Source organism: Neofelis nebulosa, chromosome 2 (assembly GCF_028018385.1).
Source record: "Neofelis nebulosa isolate mNeoNeb1 chromosome 2, mNeoNeb1.pri, whole genome shotgun sequence".
Taxonomy (NCBI): domain Eukaryota; kingdom Metazoa; phylum Chordata; class Mammalia; order Carnivora; family Felidae; genus Neofelis; species Neofelis nebulosa.
Window position 1 is genome coordinate 188,792,313 of NC_080783.1, and position 17,592 is coordinate 188,809,904.

Below are 17,592 nucleotides of genomic sequence, written 5' to 3' on the forward strand. Positions count from 1 at the left end.
GGGCCGCACTCCGCGCGGCCTGCTGCTTGGCGCTAGACACGGCCTCGCGCGGTCCCGGAGCCAGTCCTCCGAGGTTCCGAGGCGGAGGGCACTTTTCTCAGGCCGGGGCTTCAACTCCAGGATGCCCGGCTCCAGGGCGGAGAAAGAAAGCCGGCCTCCGAGGCCCTTCTTTCCGCGTAGTGCAGGCCCCAAAGCTTTGCCAAGTACCGGGGAAAGGAGCTCCAAGGTGGCACGTTTCCCTGCTCGGGCGGGGCTGGCGAGGGCCGGGTCGAGAGAGCACCCGGGAGAGTGCGAGCCCCTCGGGACCGGCCCGGGAAGGGGTCCCTAGCCGCCACGGAGCGAGAGGAGCGCACGCCAGGAGCCCGGGGTCCGGCGGGCACTCCGTACTCTGAAGAGATGTGGTCTCTTCCTCGGGGGGCGAACAACTGCCTAGATAAGATCTCTTTTTTCATCTGTAAAGAGGCTTGTCTTGCAGGGGATCTTTGTGACTTTCCCAGAACGGTTCCTTTTCAACAAATATTTGTTGATCTCCTGTGTACAGGGCATTGTTTCTTCCCTCCCTTCCCCCTTGTATAGAGTATTTTCAAGTGACTTTTTAATTTGAAAAGCTCCCTCTTGAATTTTCCCAGCTTCTTGGCAGGGGGAGGCAGAGGGTGTCTCCCCCCCACCCCCCCACACACCCCTTTTTTAAAAAAGTCTGGAAGGCGGGGAGGGGACTGAACTCTACACTGCCCTTCCTATGGGCTGTGGAGGTGTGAGCGGGACCCAGCGGGTCTTGCCTGGGCAGAGTGGCGCCTGACTGACGCTGGGCTGTCCTCTCAAGGGGTACAGACCATCTCCTTCATACCTGTTGAATCCAGACAGCTTGTTTCACCCCACCCTGGCCCTTGGGCTTGAGTTGAGACCCTGAGTCGGGAACCCCACATTCATGGGTGAGCCATTATGCTCGGATATGAATATAACAAAATAAAAATAAAACAAGAAGTGAGTTTTAGCTGGTGGTGAGGGCTTGAGACCTTCAAGTCCAGATACTTGCTGTTTTATCTCAGGGCCCTGATAGGCCACTTAACCCCTCTGGGCCTCAGTTTGTCTGTCTTCTGTAAAAGAGAATGGCTTTTTTTTTTTTTTTTTTTTTTTTTACTTCCTCAACAGTAAGAACTGTCCTGTTCAGCAGGACCTGGGTGTTTATTTGTGGAGTGGATAAATGAACATTCTGAGCAGAGACAGAAAAGTGCAGGAGAAAATCAATAGCCACTTACAGTTTACTAGGCTCTTGGCTAAAATACCATGGTGTCACTGACCCTCCATATAGCCCTGCTGGTTCACAGGTCTGGAGCTCAGAGAAGGGAGGTAATTTTCCTGAAGTCACACAGTTAATAAATGGCGGGGCTGGATCTAAACCCAGGCTAGTCAGAAAGGGCTTTCAGTCTCCACTGCTCCCTTTCACCACAGCCTTTCTTGAATTTTGGGCTCAAGGGAGTTTGCCTAAACTCTCAAAGGCTGCCTTGTATGAGCTGGTTCTCAATGCTGTAGCTGGTAGGTGTTTTTCATGCAATACGCTCCAAACTTAACTGTCTGCCCATCAGTAAATAATTTTGGAGCACCTCCTTCTCGGTGGTTTATTTAAAAATTCGTGTATATAGCCCTGTTACAATAGTAGACTATATGACTACATAAAATAGAAATTTAAAAAGACACAGGTAACAATTATGGTAAAAAACCACACTTTTTTTCCCCCTCCTAAACCCCGTATAGGTCATTTGTATACATTCTGGAATAAAACTTTTTTTCTTTGGAGACTGCTGATTTGGTCAGCAAGCACAGCCCTTTTTTGTGCAGGATGTTAAGACTGAGGCCTAGAAGGGTTATGGCCCTTACCCAAGGTCTTTTAAACCAGGCGTGTCTGACTCTGAAGTTTTTGGTGTTTTTTTGTTTTTTAATGTTTTAATTTTTTTTAATTTTTTAAGTAGCCTCTTCACCCACCGTGGGGCTCAGACTCACAACCCCAAGGTCAGGAGTTCAGGCTCCACCAACTGAGCCAGCCAGGCGCCCCTGAAGTTCTTTCTGCTGTGTTCCCCTTCATCTCCTATCACTGAGAATAGATTCAACTGACTTCGCTGTGTTCTGTCGTGTCCTCTGCGCATGGGGCTGAATTTAACTGGGGGGACAGGTTGAATGCCTCCCCTCCCAGCCAAGGGTTCACTCATGCCCCCTCTTGGGCAGCAGGTGAGCCCTCCCCTGGGACATCTCATGCAGCCCTTTGTGAAGAATTCCTGGCTAGTTCCCTGTGGTGCCCTGGGTCTCTGCGGGATCTCTGCTATCTTGCCTTCCAGATGAAGGAGAAATCAGACATCTGCAGGGCTCCTCAGCTCCTCAGTGGTATGAAGAGCTTAGACTTTAGAAGTCCCGTGGATGTGGTTTTGAATTCCAGTTTAGCTCAGTTCCCTCATCTGCAGAGTGATGTAATTTTTTATTAGAGTGTCTGTAAGAATTCAGAAAAAAATGCGTCTGTCCCCATAGATGCTCCATAAATGTTCCTTGCTTCTTTGGACTCCTATGATGCATTAGACTTACCTTGGTCCCAGGTGACCTGTACCTGGGTGGTGGCCTCTGTCCAGAAGCCTGGCGTTCTGACAATGTGAGCTTTTGGGGAGCCCCAGAATCCCCAGGCCACGAGTGTTGGTTGGTTGGGTAAATCATTAAAGATCCCACTGACCAATTCTTCTGCAGCAGGGTTTGTTGGGAAGCCAGGTTGCAGAGGTAGCACCTGGCTAGGAGTGCCGGGCCCAGAGATGGGTCAGCTAATGTGGCTGCGTTGTCTCGTCTGTTTCATCTGTGAGGGAGATATGAGCCACAATTGACATCACCGTCCAATGAAAAATGACTTTCCCAAGGTCACACACTGAGCCTTCTACTGCAAAACATGCTGCCAGCCTTTCTAGGAAGACATGAGAGGATAAAGGAAAGTTGGAGCAGGAAGGGACTTTCAGGTGCATGACCCAGCCCTCCGTTTGACAGATGGGGAAAATGAGGCCTGAGAAGGAAAGAAACTTGTACAAGATAAGGGTGTCACAAAAAACTTGTGACGTTCCACAGTATTAAAAAAAAAAAGATGCTTTTTCTACACCCTTGTGTTCTGTGCCAACCCTCCATTCACCCCAGATGAACAAGAATTCCCACACTCCAGGACTTGCCAAGCTCCTTCTGGGTGCAGTAGGAGTTTCAAAGGTGCATTAGATAGGGGCACCTAGGTGGCTCAGTCAGTTAAGCATCTGACTCTTGATTTTGGCTCAGGTCATGATCTCATGGTTTGTGAGTTCGAGCCCCTCATCGGGTTCTGTGCTGACAGTGGGGAGCCTGCTTGGGATTCTCTGTCTCCCTCTCTCTGCCCCTCCCCCATGCTCCTGCATGCTCTCTCTCTCAAAATAAATTTAGAAACATTAAAAAAAATGTTTTTAAGAACAGTTTTTTGGGTGCCTGGGTGGCTCAGTCATTTAATCATCCGACTTTGACTCAGGTAATGATCTCATGGTTTGCATCGAGCTCTCTGCTGTCAGCAGGGAACTTGCTTTGGATCCTCTGTCCCCCTCTCTCTACCCCTCCCCAGCTTGTTCTCTCTAACCATGCGCTAAGTAAATAAACTTAGAAAAAAAAAGTCTTTTTTTTTAATGCTTATTTTTTTATTTATGTAAAACCGACTGAGCCAGCAGGCACTCCCCCCCCCCAATTTTTTTTAAACAAACAAATAAATAAATAAGAGTTGGATTAGACATAACTTGACAGCTGAAACCCTTCTGTGAATGGAAATAAAACATGTCCTCACAAAAACACGACCTTGGGGAAGTGACTTTCCTCAGAGCCTTGATTTCCTTCCCTGGAGATGGAGCCTGCTACCCCGTGGCAGGTACGGTGAAGCTGGCCAAGTGCCCCAACTCAAGGGGGAGGCTGTTGAGGTGGGAAGACCTTTTGTTGGGTCATTTTGGGTGCACGGACAGTATAAACATATCCACAATGATCCTTGTCCCATGCTGAGCCATTTGGGGACCCAACTCTACTTGCCCCAGAGCTGGGTCAGTCCCAAATCCTCCGTAATCAGCTTGTGACTTCTGGGAGCTCAGCTTTACCCAGTGCCTCCTGGTCACGAGGTATAGGGCCTAGAGCTCTTCTCTGGCTCCAAGGGTACAGGCATTCAGTTCCCCCTCCCCCAGGGCTGGCAGAGCTGGGGAGGCCTGGAACAAAGGGAGAAGTGTGCAGCATTGGCTTGGGATCTGCAGCCTCACCCTTCCCCCGCCTCACTCCTGGGCATGCAGGTGACAAAGCCACTCAGTTGGGTAACTGGCATCCCGGGGATGGTGGAGACTGAGAAGGCTCCTGGTTGGCCTCGTGGGCTCCCAGAGGCTGTGACCAGGCCGGCAGGCCCAAGCCTGGCCACCAAAACAAACCTCTGATTGTTACCTCCCTCCGTGGGAGGGGTGGAGTGGAGCCCAAGGCTCTGCCATCCGGCCACCAAGCCAGGGAGGCAGTAGCTAATGCATAAATGTTGGGGTTTTATAGTAACTGAGCAGGGCTCCCAGGCCTTGAACTCAGGGCAGAATGAGGGCAGAGTTCACCCTCTCTAAGACCTCAGCACCAGTACCTTGCTGGCTTTCGCCTCCCTGGGGAGGGCTTCAGCATCCTGAAAGGGGAGAGACCTCTTGCCACACCCAGCTTATGGAACCTTTGGCTACTGAGGCCTCAGCTGGACAGGACATCTGCCCAAATTTCCTAGCCCAGGGCTGGCCCACCATTGTCATTTGGGAGTCGGGCCGGGGGCAGAGGAAGGCATCCATCAGAAACAGCTCTACCACTTGACCTCAAGCAAGCTACACACCTCCTGTTGGAGCTTGTTTTCTCAAGTGCAGTGGGGGTCATATCCACCTCTCTGGGTCAGGTTGAGGATTTAAAAAAATTACAGAACTGGTGGAGTCAGTCATACAAAGCAAAAGAGTGAATGTTGTCTCCCAGTTGTAATGGTTTGGTGTTTACCCTCACAGACCTCTTTCTGGGCATGTGTATATATGTGCCTATAAATGTGACTTTTATGTGATTGAATCTCACTCTCTACATAGTTCTGAGCAGCCCATCCTGTTCACCCACCACCCCTCAGAGGTAAATATTTACAGGTGTATTTGCTCTGCCCCTACAAGCCAAGTGCCATTGTACAAGTTCATTTTCTTCTCCTTCCTTACACAAAATGTATATCCTACACATTATTTTTCACCTTGCTTTTTCCCTTAACAGTCTGCCCTGACACTCCCTTCATCAACAGCTGCATAATATTCCATTACAGGCATATCCCACTGTGATTAAGCCATAGCACTCCCATCACTTTCTTTCTTCATACCACTCACCGCCTGATATATTTTAGGTATTTATTTTCTGCCTGCCCGCCCCCAACTAAAATATCAAGTTCCGTGCAGGCAGGGGTTTGGTGTAGTTTATTGCCGAATCCCCATCAACTAGAGTAGTGTTGGGAACGTGCATACAGGTATGATCTTCCCTTAGTAATGTATTATTAGGAAACCTTTCTTGTGGAGAAAAAGAGGTCTGAAAGGAAGGGGCTTTTTCAGGGTCATGCGAGTGCGGGGGCGGGGGTGGGGGGGCTGGGACTTGAACTTGTCTGCTGCCGGGGACCTCTGCATATTCCCGTGGTTTTACCAAATTAATTTCATCAAGGTCGAATTGGTGCCCGTCTCACTACTGAATGGGTACCTGTCAGGGGTGTCGGTTTCTGCAGATGTCCAGGGCCTGACCAAGGCCCATGCATACAACCCTGCTTGTTTGCTTTTAACATCCCATTTTAGGACAAACACCTTTTTGGTTTTTTAGAGAGAATGATTCGGTTTTACGTGGAAGCCTTTGAAAATCCTGTGCAGTTCATGTGTTAGGTTTGCACATAGCCATTCAGAGGACATAGGGCTTCAGGCAGAGATTGATGAACTTTTTCTGCTCTGTGGGCCATATGGTCCCTGTGTGCCATTGTAGTGCAAAAGCAGCTATAAACAACATATAAATCAATGAGTGTGACTGTGTTCCAATAATATGTTCTTAGTGGTCACTGAAATTTGAATTTCGTATCATTTTCATGTACCACAAAATATTAGTCTTTTTTTCCCAGCCACTTAAAAATGTAAACTTCGTTCTTAGCTGGCAAGCTAGATTTAGCCAACAGACCATAGTTTGCCAACCTTGGCTTAGGGCAAAATCTACCCAAGTGGCCAAAGGTTTCTGAGCTCTGGCCTGGGCTGTCCTGGCTCAGACTGGCCAAGGCCCAAAAGTTTCTAGAATATAATTTGACCTACATAGGAAGCACCAGGTAGAAACCTTGTTTCCTTCAGGGAGAGTACCCGGAAGCAAGGTGTGGGGGAGGACATGAGCAGGAAGGGCATAGGATTTGGCATCAGAGACCTCCTGCTGGAAGCTTCACAGAAGCCGAGGACCTTCTGATTATCCACTTTTTCCTCTCAGAGCCTCCAGTTTTCTCATCTGTGAAGTCAGAGTAATCTCTCCCCCAGCGTGTGTTCACGGTGATTTAAATCAGTACCCGTGAGCCCCTGGCATGGCGCCTAGGGCCTCCCTCACTGGTGCTGCCGGTACTGATAAATGCAGCAGCTCCCTCCTCTCCCCTCTGCTTTAAAGATTGATGAGTACCTTCTGTCCCCAGGGCCACCATGGGGTGCATTGAAGGAAATGGCAAGAGGAGTAAATGCCTGAGGTCACCTGAAGGTTAGGCTTTGGAGGGGGTAACCCATCACTCTTCTTTGTGAAAAGACTTGGCAGGATGGAAGAGGTCAGAGAGTAAACTGCCAGTCAAGGAATCCAAAGAACTCAAGTCCCAGCCCTGGCTTTTGTTTTCTGACTATCCTGGGCCTCTGCCCTCTGACCTTAGGCTCCCCATCTGTCGCATAAGAGTGTTACAGGAATTCTGCAATTTCTTGGGCTTCTTTTTTAATGCCCAGAATTAAAAACAAACAGAACCATACACAAAATAAATAAAAAAGGAGCTGTTACAGATTCCATAATCCCCTCCCTCACCAACCCCTCCCGCCCTCCTTAGAACTGGGGACCAAGCCGTTAAAAGCTCCCCATGTCCTAGGCTTCAGTGCACCTCCGAAAACCATGGGGAAGCTGTGGGAGGAGGCCAGGATGAGAGCAACGTCTGGATCGTGCCAGCACCGTGACCCTCCTGCAGAGAAGGCCCTGCCTCTGAATGGCAGTAGCCATATGCCCTCCCTCTGCCAATATTGACCAAGGGCCAAGCCCAAGGCTGGAGCACTGTGCTGAGGAAGGGCACACAGGCATGGGTCAAAAGGCCACAATGCTTAGCAAGTGATGCGACACGGCCGGTGCCATTTGGCATCCCGGTATGTAGGAGGAGAGGTCCTGAGGCTGACACCCTGGGAGGGGGAGAACCCTCAGTGGGCCCTGGGACCCTCACACTGGCATAGGGCTGGTCGGGGTGAGGGGGTGAGGACCTCCTCTGTGCTAGACTCTGAGCCTGGGCATTTGCTGAACTGAGAGGTCTATGGCGCTCCTAGGAGAGTCAGGGTTTGTACTCTGCCTAATTTCAGAGATCTTTTCTCTCTGGTCCCAGGAGTTGTGAGTTACTGTTAGCCTGTTTCTCTCCCTCTCAGAGCTGATGTTCCAGTACTCATCAGAGGTTCGATAATGGCCGGGTTAAAATCTGTTAGGATGAGTACTGTTCTGGCAAAGTGGATACACGTAGAGCCTGTTTTGCCTGAGAGCTAAATTCCAAAGTGGTCTGTTTTACAAATGTTCTGTGCCATGCCCGACCCTGGGCACTCTGGCTGCAGAGCTGGGTAAGACCCAGGTCCCATTTTTAGGGAGTTCCCAGACTGGTAGGTGAACAGCAAATGGGTATTCCCAACTGCTAGAAGCCACAGCTAGAGACTGCAGAGGACATAAGGGCAAAAACCCTGGAAGAGTGTGGGATGTTCTAGAAGGTAGCCTCAGCCCCAGGGCGGTGATGGGCTGCTGGGGGTCACAGATCCCAAATATGTTGCTCCTCCACTCCTAAAGAAGGCCTCACAAGAAAGCCACAGCTGTGGGCTTTGTTCCCCTTCTCTTAAGTTTTCACCAAGCAGTTCATCAGCTTGGTACATAAATAAATATCTGTGGAATCACATGGAATGAATGATTCCATCACGGCATTTCAGTTGCAGCCACAGAGCTGGTGGGGACAGATGGTGCCCTGGTGGCCCAATTGAGGGTGGCTTCCCATTCTTCCCTGATTCAGCAAGCAAATGCTTGTCAGGTGAACCCTGCCAGGCTCCATGATGGCCACTGATACAGAACTTGACAGCAACTCTTGAGGGAAAGAACTCCGATCCCCATTTCCTATGTGAGGAAACCGAGGCCCAGAGGCCTCCACATATCCCAACTCCCAAGTGAAGGGAAGCAGTTCTTGGACTTTCAGCCCAGGTCTCCTGATTCTCGGTACAGCCGTGATCAAGCTGGATGTGGTGGGGGCAGCCTACCCAGGAGCGGGTGATGCTCCTCCCCCTGTATCTCGCACCCAGCTGCACCCAGCTGCACGGAGCGCTCCCTGTTTAATCCGGTGGAATCAGGCCCCTCTTCTTTCCCCTGCACACACTGTTCTGTCTACCTGGAATGCAGTCTTGCCGCTGCTTCCCCACTTGGCAGACTGTCTGCATGTCCTTCACGGCCCAACTCCAATGTCACCTCCTGGGAACCTATCTTTCGATTGTCCCCAGGCGAAATTAGAAGTCTCTCCCTCCAGGGCTCCCACAATGCCTTCCCCCACCCCCCCTGTTGAAACTCAGACCACTCTGGCCTCTGCACTTGCTGGGGTACCTCTTCCTTGATGTCGGGACAGGGGCCTCTTTCATCCAGGGCCTGGAGCATGGGCCACTGAGCATTAGTCCTAGTGCAGCAGCCTGCCTGGGTGGCTGTGGATATAACCCAGGGCGTGGGTAGGCAGGTTTTCTAAAGTAGAGTTTGACCTTGACCTGCCCATGCAATTCCAGCCCAGGGGTTTGTCTTTGGCTCCCAGTAGCCCCTACTGCCAGAGGCCACAGCTGCCCAACAGGGCCCTAAGAGCAACAACTTCAGAGGCCCAGACACCCCTGGAACATCAGAGCCAGACTGAAAACAGGGTCTGTAATACGAGGACTTAGCTCTCACGGAGCCTCTGCTGCAGCGTCATTCATTCCTGTGCTACCAGCATGGCTCTTACCAGATCCACGTTATCATCTGTATTATTTTTCACTTATATTTTTATCTAAATGCTGTGTTCTAAGTAATATGAAACCACGGGGCTTATACAAAAAATTCTTCTGAGTAGGTGACACATTCACATGGTTCAAAATTCAAAACCACACAAAAGGGGGTAAAATGAAAAGTCTGTCTTCCACCCAGCCTCTGCCATGAGGAAAGCTCCAGCATAGGAGGGATGTCCAGAGTTGGGCCAGAAAGGGGCCAGGTGGGCCAGTGGGAAGGTGGTCTCAGCACTCATCGGATGAAGAATGGACGCAGCCTGTGCACTCTACTAGCCAAAGCCTCTTTCTCTTTCTCCGCATCTGATGTGAGAACCTTGGCTTTTGCGATCGTTGGCCTGAAAGCTTCTAGGGAATGAAAAGACCATACTAGAAACCTGTCTGATTAACCATAAGCCCAGTGCTCTCTGTGAGGGTCTTGAAGTCAGGGCTGCTTCGGGATTCTGTGGGGAAACTGAGGCCGAAGGCCATGGCCAAGCAGCTCTCCCCTCCACATGTGTGGCTCAGTGCTTCCCAACCTTCCCCCCTAGCGCCTAGCCCCCAGCCCAGGGTGTGTGTGGTGCCCACAGTGAATGCCAATTGCTTTGGTGCCCCTCCCCCAGTTCCATTCTTTCACAACCAATTAAGGGCCTGCCTCATGTCACATTTTGGCTTCTTTATTTTATTATATTTTATTTATCTTATTTTATTTTATCTTATTTTATTTTTATTTTTTGATAGAGAGCACACATGTGCACAGGGAAGGGGCAGAGAGAGGGGGAGAGAATGAATCTCAGGCAGGCTCCGTGCTCAGCACGGAGCCTGACATGGGGCTCAATCCCACACGACCCTGAGATCGTGACCTAAGCCAAAGTCAACAGTCACATGCTCAACCAGCTGAGCCACCCAGGTGTCCCTTGGCTTTTTCATTTTATAAGCCAGAAAAGAAGAGTCCTCTCCCTTTCTCCAGCAAGGTCATCTTGCTCACCTAGGGCTGTTCTGCCTGCCGGCCTCTTCCCTGCCTGTGGCCTTCATGCCCCAGGCTGCCATGGGACAAAAACCCACCACCCTTTTTCTCTCCCAGACCTTTGCCCGTTGAAACACCTTGGCCACGGGCGCCTGGGTGGTTCAGTCAGTTAAATGTTTGACTCTTGATTTGGGCTCAGGTCATGACCTCAGGGTCATGGGATCAAGCCCAGTGTCCGGCTCCATCCACACTGAGTGTGAAGCCTGCTTGGGATTCTCTCTCTCTCTCTCTCTCTCTCTCTCTCTCTCTCTCCCTCCCTCCCTCCCCCCCCCTCCTCTCTCACACACTGTCTCTGTCTCTAAATAAATAAATAAATATGAAAGAAAGAAAGAAAGAAAGAAAGAAAGAGGAAGAAAGACCTTAGTCCAATACTCTTACTTGCCTGGTGTCCTGTACTTTTCCAAAGCACATTCCTGGCTGTTGTCATCTATGTCCAAATAACCCTGGGAAGCTCATGGTCTGCAGATGGTTGCCATGAAAGGCACGAGATAGGGAGTCAGGAGCCCTGAGCTCCAGTCTGGCTCTTTGCAGTCTCCTGAGTAATTTGGGACTTACTCTGCCTCTCAGGATTCAGTTTCCTGCCCCGTCAATGGAGGGAGGAGAGGAGAGGAAAGGGCAAGACCCCACCTCCAATGCTGACTGGCATGACTGTTCCCGTCTTGCACAGAAACAAACGAGGGTCCAGGGAGGAGTGAGGATGGGCGACAGCCTGCTGGAATTCACAGAACAAGTAGCAGGGGGGCTAGAATCAGAAGGCAGCACTCTCTGGTCCAAATCTAGGGTGCTTCCCCCTACCTATGCAGCTCCTCCCACATAATTTGGCCCCCATTGTTTAGGAGAGTTGATTCCTGGGCTTCCCAAACAGTCTAGAGCCACCTGGACCCAGGGCATGGCTCCACCAGAGGAATGAGACTCCGGAGTGCCAAGACCTGGCTGCAGAGAAAGAAGACCCTAATTCCCCTCTCTCCCCAGGAACGAGTCTGGCCGGCCCAGTGTCTAGAAGTCAGCGGAGCTGGTTCAGGCATCTGAGATCAGGAAGTGGCCGAGTTTCCTGGGAGAAGGGCTGGTGTGGTGCCAGGAGTCAGGCCAGATATCTGAACGAGGGAACCAGCCCATGTCCTGCCCTGTAGTAACCTGGGCCCAGACATGCCTGTCACAGTATGGTTTTTTTTCTCTGCAGAAGCTGACCGGCCGCCTCATGCTGGCCGTGGGAGGGGCAGTGCTCGGCTCCCTGCAGTTCGGCTACAACACTGGAGTCATCAATGCCCCCCAGAAGGTGAGTGCCGTGCCTTCCTTGGATTATCAACACCAGCTTGCTGTGCTGCACACTGCACACCCCACATCCCACATGCTCACCCTGCCTGTTGGGTGTCAGTCGTTCACATCAATTCACCATCTGCTCCCACCGGCCAATTATTCTGGCCCTGAAAAGGTCAAAAACCCTTGGCTTTGGCCTTGGAATCTCAGGGCTGCAGAATCATGGGGTCTTTATAAGTCATTTTGACCAACCTCGCACCCACACGGACATTTCTAATAATCAAAACGATGCTTGGTGTGATGATGCTCCATTTACATAACACTCTGGGATTACATAGGGCTTTGTGGTGCTTACCTCACTTGCTGCTCACAGTGCTCTATAAGGCAGGCAGGCAACAATCAGCCAGCACTCCCCTCCTGCAGGTGGGAAGAGTGGCCAGAGAAAGGAAACCTGCCCAGTATCCCCCCAGCTAGGCAGGGATGGAGCTGGTATCCAACCCTAGTCTGCCATGGAGCCCTCCAGACCAGGTGCTCCTACCACCCTCCCTCGTAAAGCATCCTGTTCCACGTGGAAACAGCCTCCTTCCCCTGGAGGCCCAGCGCCAGTCACATCAAAAATGGTGTCTTATCCTAGGGAACCAGAGGGATTAGGGGTCTGCTGGAAGGAAGGCTTGCTTCCTTCTTCTCGCAGCACATCCCAGATCCGTCCTCACTTGTTCCTTGAATGTCAGGACTGGGAGGGTCCCCTGTGATCACCCCCAGCTCAGCCCACCTGCTTCAGGAAGGAGAGAAGATGAAAGGGGTCAAGGGGCAGGACAGGATACTGTAAGGAGTCCCTTCTCTATACCAGCCCTTTTGCATATGTTTATGAGGTTGGGTGGTGAGTCTCCATTTCATAGACCCAAAGACTAAGGCCCTGGACAGATGAAATGACCAACAGGCTCAAGGTCGCATAGCTAGTGAATGGTGGCTCTGGAAGCCAGACTCTGTTTCCACAACCACAGGCTATCTCCTTGATCAGTTGCCATGTCAGTTGGAAAATCTGTACCTTCCTGGGGAGGACGAAATGAGAGTGGACAGTCCTGTCGGGACCACATTCATTGTGCAGAAGGGGAGGCTAGAAAGTGAGTGTGGCTGGCTCCCGAGGCCCAGTGGCCTGTCTGGGGGAACTGGGAGTGTTGGGAGTCAAAGCTGTCCTCCTCCAAATAGGCAGAGGGTGGCTGTGAGGGGCCACGCCTGATGCCCGGGAGCAGGTCACCAGGAAGGCCTGGCCTGCTGAGTCATGCTCAGCTGCAGCGGAGGTGACGGGACTTTTCCAAACTCGTCTGAAATGGCTCCCATGCTTGGAACAGCACCAAGCCCTGCTTTAGCTAAGTGCTCTGAGCAACTCTTGCCAAGGTGTGTGCCTCGACACTGACTCCCTTTGGGAATCTACAGATGGAAATCCTGCAGTCTTAGAGGGAGGTTGAGTTCTGCACTTGTGGTGTCCTGGACGCTCCTGACACTCCCGATTCTGATGTAATTGATCTGGGATGCTGTTTGGGCATGGAATGTTTAATGCTCCCCTACTGATCCTAATGTGTGTCCAAAGTCCAGAGCTCCTGGATTAAGTGATGTCTCGACCTATCACCTAGTGAATTAATGAGAGAACGAGGACTCTAAGATCAGGATAGAAGAAGTGTTTTCCAGAAACAGAACAGGGATTGGTACGCAGAGGAGAGAGGCTCGTGCGTCTGTAGGGTGAGTGGGAAGAGAAAGAAGGCTGGGGAGGCCAACAGGTAAGCCCAGGCCTGACTACAAAGGGTGTCGTGGGTAGATTTCATCTAGAAAATCTCAGCCACTGGCATGGCAGGGCACCATCAGGACGGGCACGTAGGCACCGAAGAGTCGGCCAAGCTAGGAGTAGGGACTTCAGAGTGAGGACAATAGGGACTCATTGAAGAGGACAGATATGATCAGATTTGCATTTTAGGGAAAGGATTCGGGCATCTGGGCGGTGGGAGGGATCTAAGAATGGGAAATGAGAGACCAGGAAATAGCAAGAAAGCTGCTTTGGAATAGGGATAGGAAAAACAAACACCACGCAGGAAGAATGGGCAGGGTTTGGTCATCAGTTCAGTGTGAGGATAAGAGTGGGTTTTAAAAAGGGATTCTAGGGGCACCTGGGTGACTCTCAGTTAAGTATCTGACTCTTGATTGCAGCTCAGGTCATGATCTCACAGTTCGTGAGATCAAGCCCCGCATCAGGCTCCACACTGATGGTGCGAAGCCTGCTTGGGATTCTCTCCGTCTCTGCCCCTCTCCCACTTCCATGCTCTCTCAATAAAAAAACATTTAAAAAAAAAATGGCTTCTAGGTTTCTGGCTTGGGCAATATGGGATCTGGAGGAGCAGGTATGGGAGGAATAATTGATAGGTGCCAGAACTGAGGTGACATATTTGGAGATGTACAGGAAGCACTTGGACATGGGGGTCTGTTTCTCGGGCGTGTGGTCAGCTGGAGAAAACCTGAGCGCTGGTCACTGGTATCCAAATAGCAGGAGATGTCCTGGAGAGACTGGAATGAAAAGAGAAGGAAGAGTCAAGTAAGAGGTGATGGATGAGGTGAAGAAGGAGTGCTATCAGGTGCCCCAGAGGTTAACCTGGACAAGTCAGCCCCATATTGCTGAATGCCAAAGACTGGATGGTGACCCTGTGGTGACCAAAGTTTGACTGGGTGAAGCCATGTGGGTAGAAACCTCCCTCCAGCAGGTTGAGGAGGGCGGAGGGCATGGGAAAGATTAGAGATGGCTCTTCCAAGAGACTTAGTGGAGAAAGAAGAAAAGAGGGTGGTGGTTGCAGGGGTCATCTGGCTGGGATGCTTTTTCCCATGCGAAGACTTCATTTTTAAATGCGCTGTAAGGAATCACCAGAGAGGGTGAGGGTGAGGGTGAGCTGGGGAGAGGTCTCAGGACTCAGGGGCTGCTGGAGCAGAGGCACCAGGGTGGCACTGGGCGGGGAGGGCCCGAGATTCTTCTGAGGCTGTAGATGCGGACAAACCCACAGTGAAGTTCTCGGGTTCTCGGTGCCTCCCGCCTAATCAGAGACAGACGGAAGGGGAGAACAGCTGAGAAGGATGGGAGGGGCAACTGGCCAGGGCGTCTAGCAGGCCTGGTGGGCAGCACAGAGGGCATTTCTGGGAGCATTTGTGAACACCTGTCCAGAGATCACTTCAGGAGCCAGGCAGCGAGGCCCGGAGTGGCCACAGTTGATTGTGCACACACTGAAATGGAGTGGTGTTTCCAGGGTGTGCGCTCGGACTCCCCGTGTTGCAGACACTTCTCGAAAGCCTGGTCATAGTCCTTCCAGGCAGGGGCGGGTTCAATGTGATAAACTTAAGCTGCGAAGAGGGGATAGGATGACACAAGGGTAAGGGTGACGAGCACAGTGACTCAGCCCTGCCTCAGCCCTGCGGACACTTTCGCTCCACAAGGTCTACAGGCTCTATCCCAGACAGTGGGAGGTGGGGCAGGGGTGGAGCTGTGCCAAGGTCTGCGCACTCGGGGAGACCCCTGGGAAGATCCAGAACATAGTTAATGGAGAGCTTCTGGGTGCCACTGGAGAAAGAGGAAGGCAGGCTTATGCAGAGGGGGAGGGGGCAGCCTTTCAAGGGGCAGGTGGCCCAGGCACTGGGGACATGTGGTGGCAGAAGTGTTGAGCCCACACACCGACATCCCCTGTCTGTTTAGGACTGTTAGGAAGCTGCCCTGGGCTGGCCGGGTCGGCCTGCTTTCCTGAGGAGCCTGCACCTCACTAATGGTGAGGATGCCAGAAGCTGGGGCTCCTCCATAAAAAAGGCCCCAAAGGGCTTCCTCCTGGAAGTGGTTAATTAATCATAACATTATCTTAAATGTTTACAGAGCACCTCCCCATAAATCGTCTCCTCATGGCCACCCCACAAGGTGGGTGGGGCTGGGTTATCTTGCCTTCTCATAAAGGAGGAAACTAGGCTGATGAGGTCACCTGGAAAGTAAGAGGCTGAGCTACGGCTGGCCTCCAGGCTTCACCAGGGAGTGATGACCACATCCCTGTGACGCCCCTGCCAGGCCTCCTGCCTTCTGGGGAGGAAGGAGGAGGGAAGCCCAGCCACAGAGAGAGCAAATAAATGAACAAGGCATCCTGACCACCATACTGGGTGGAGAGAACGGCCTCTCCCTTCCCCAAATGGCCGAGTTGCCAATAGAGATGACTAAAGGCCATTTAGAAACCATGCGTTCCTGGCCAAGGGACAGTGTCGGGCATGTCTCAGAATGAAGCATCCTCAGAAGCCAGAGTTAGGGCTGGAAGGGGCCTGATGGTCCACTGGTTTAGCATTCCTTATTTGACAAAGGAGGAACTTGGCCTGGAAAGCAGGCAAAGTCTGCCTGAGATGACCCGGCTTATGAGCAGAAGTACTAGAGGCCCACTTCTCAGCCCAGACTTCTGCCCACTAGGGCTGCACTGGGCTCCAGGCTCCAGGTAGCCTCTCCTTATCTCTGTCAAGATCCAGAGAGTTCTGTGTTCCCTCTGGCCTTCACCCATCTCCACTAATACAGACTCTTACAGCTTACTGTGTAAGTGCACAGAAATCAGAATTCGATTGTTTCTTATAATCACCTCGTTAGGTACGCACTATAATCTCTGTTTTATAAGAAACTGGGACACAAAGATGTTAAGCGACTAAACCAAGGACACACAGCCAGGACGTGGCAGAGCTGGGATTGGAATCCAGGGAGTCTGGCTCCAGTCTGCATCCTTGACCACCGTAGAAGGAATGGCAATTATACTACAGTCAGATGGGCACTGAAACACCCTTTCACACACCTATAACTGCTACCCAGCTGCCCCCTCTTACTCTGACTTCCAGGCCGAGTCAAGCTCAGTCAGGTACAGACATCTCAACGGTTTCCCACACATGGTTGCATAATTTTTCTACACCATTATAGCCCTGTCATAGCTACATCATCCCTTAAGCCCCTCGAATTCATGGCGTGTTTATCGATTAATGACAACTCTTTCTACCCCTAGCCCTGTGCTGGGACCTAGTGACACAGATGAATCGGACGTCTCCCGTGTTGAAATGTAGTCTAGAGGGAGCACATGTTTCCTTGTAGTTAGCTCTTGGGTCAACAACGGACAGAAGCGTGGATGGAAGCGTGGGCAGGCTCTGTGGGAGTGGAGAAGGGAGAGGGAGAAGGTACCTGGCCCACAGAGCAGGGTTTTTCTCAACATTCACCTTTGGGGCCAGATAGTTCTTTGGTGCTGTGGGAGGCTGTCCCATGCATTGTAGGATGTTTAGCAGCATCCTTGCCAGCGCGACAACCAAAAATGTCCCGATGTAGCCAGATGTCCTCTGCAAAGCCACACTGCCCATGTTTGAAAGCCACTGCAGTGAGGAGGAGGGGTACTTTCAGGAAGGCTCTCCAGAGGAGTGTTTGTGTATTCTCTGAAACTCGCCAGGGAGAAGGCAGAGGAGCAGCACAAGCGAAATTGCAGCAATGTGGGGTGCCTGGGTGGTATGGGGGAGTCACTGTGTGGGGGTGGGAGGGGGCAGTGGGGAGCCAAGAAGGGCTGGGAGCAGGGCTCCTGCAGGGACATGAAGATCTCTCTGCCAGCAGGGGAGACTCTGGAGATCAGGGACCAGTGAGGAGGCCAGGGTGAAGGCCTGGCCTGGGTTTAGAGAGAAACCATGCCAGGGCTGTTCTGGAGAAGCAGCATGGGTGACGGGAACCTCTCCTGTGGGCTTGGGGCCCAGCTTCCAGTTCCGTCTGGCTGCCTGGGCCTCTTCCCCAGGCTCCAAGGAGGGGCCCCAGGGGACCCAGCAGGTGGGGCTATCTGTCCAACACCACCTGTGGCATCTGCTCTGAACTCTCAGCTGACCCTGGGGTGTGGCTGAAAGTTGCTATGGAGACATAAACTCTGGGCTGAGGGAGGGTAGCTGTGGGGGAGGGGAGAGCAGGGAATAGGAAATCGTGGTCAAGGCCGGGCTGAGGGACTGAACTGGACAAGCTGGCCC

The 17,592-nt window shown here is 51.8% G+C and overlaps 1 protein-coding gene across 1 annotated transcript in view; it reads left to right on the forward strand.

The window, feature by feature from the left end:
* The window catches only part of SLC2A1 (solute carrier family 2 member 1), a 28,353-nt gene that overhangs the window by 730 nt on the left and 10,031 nt on the right, over positions 1 to 17,592 (forward strand). The window contains exon 2 of the mRNA XM_058717777.1: positions 11,483 to 11,578. Coding sequence (XP_058573760.1) covers positions 11,483 to 11,578 — 96 coding nt within the window. The remainder of the gene's footprint in view (positions 1 to 11,482; positions 11,579 to 17,592) is intronic.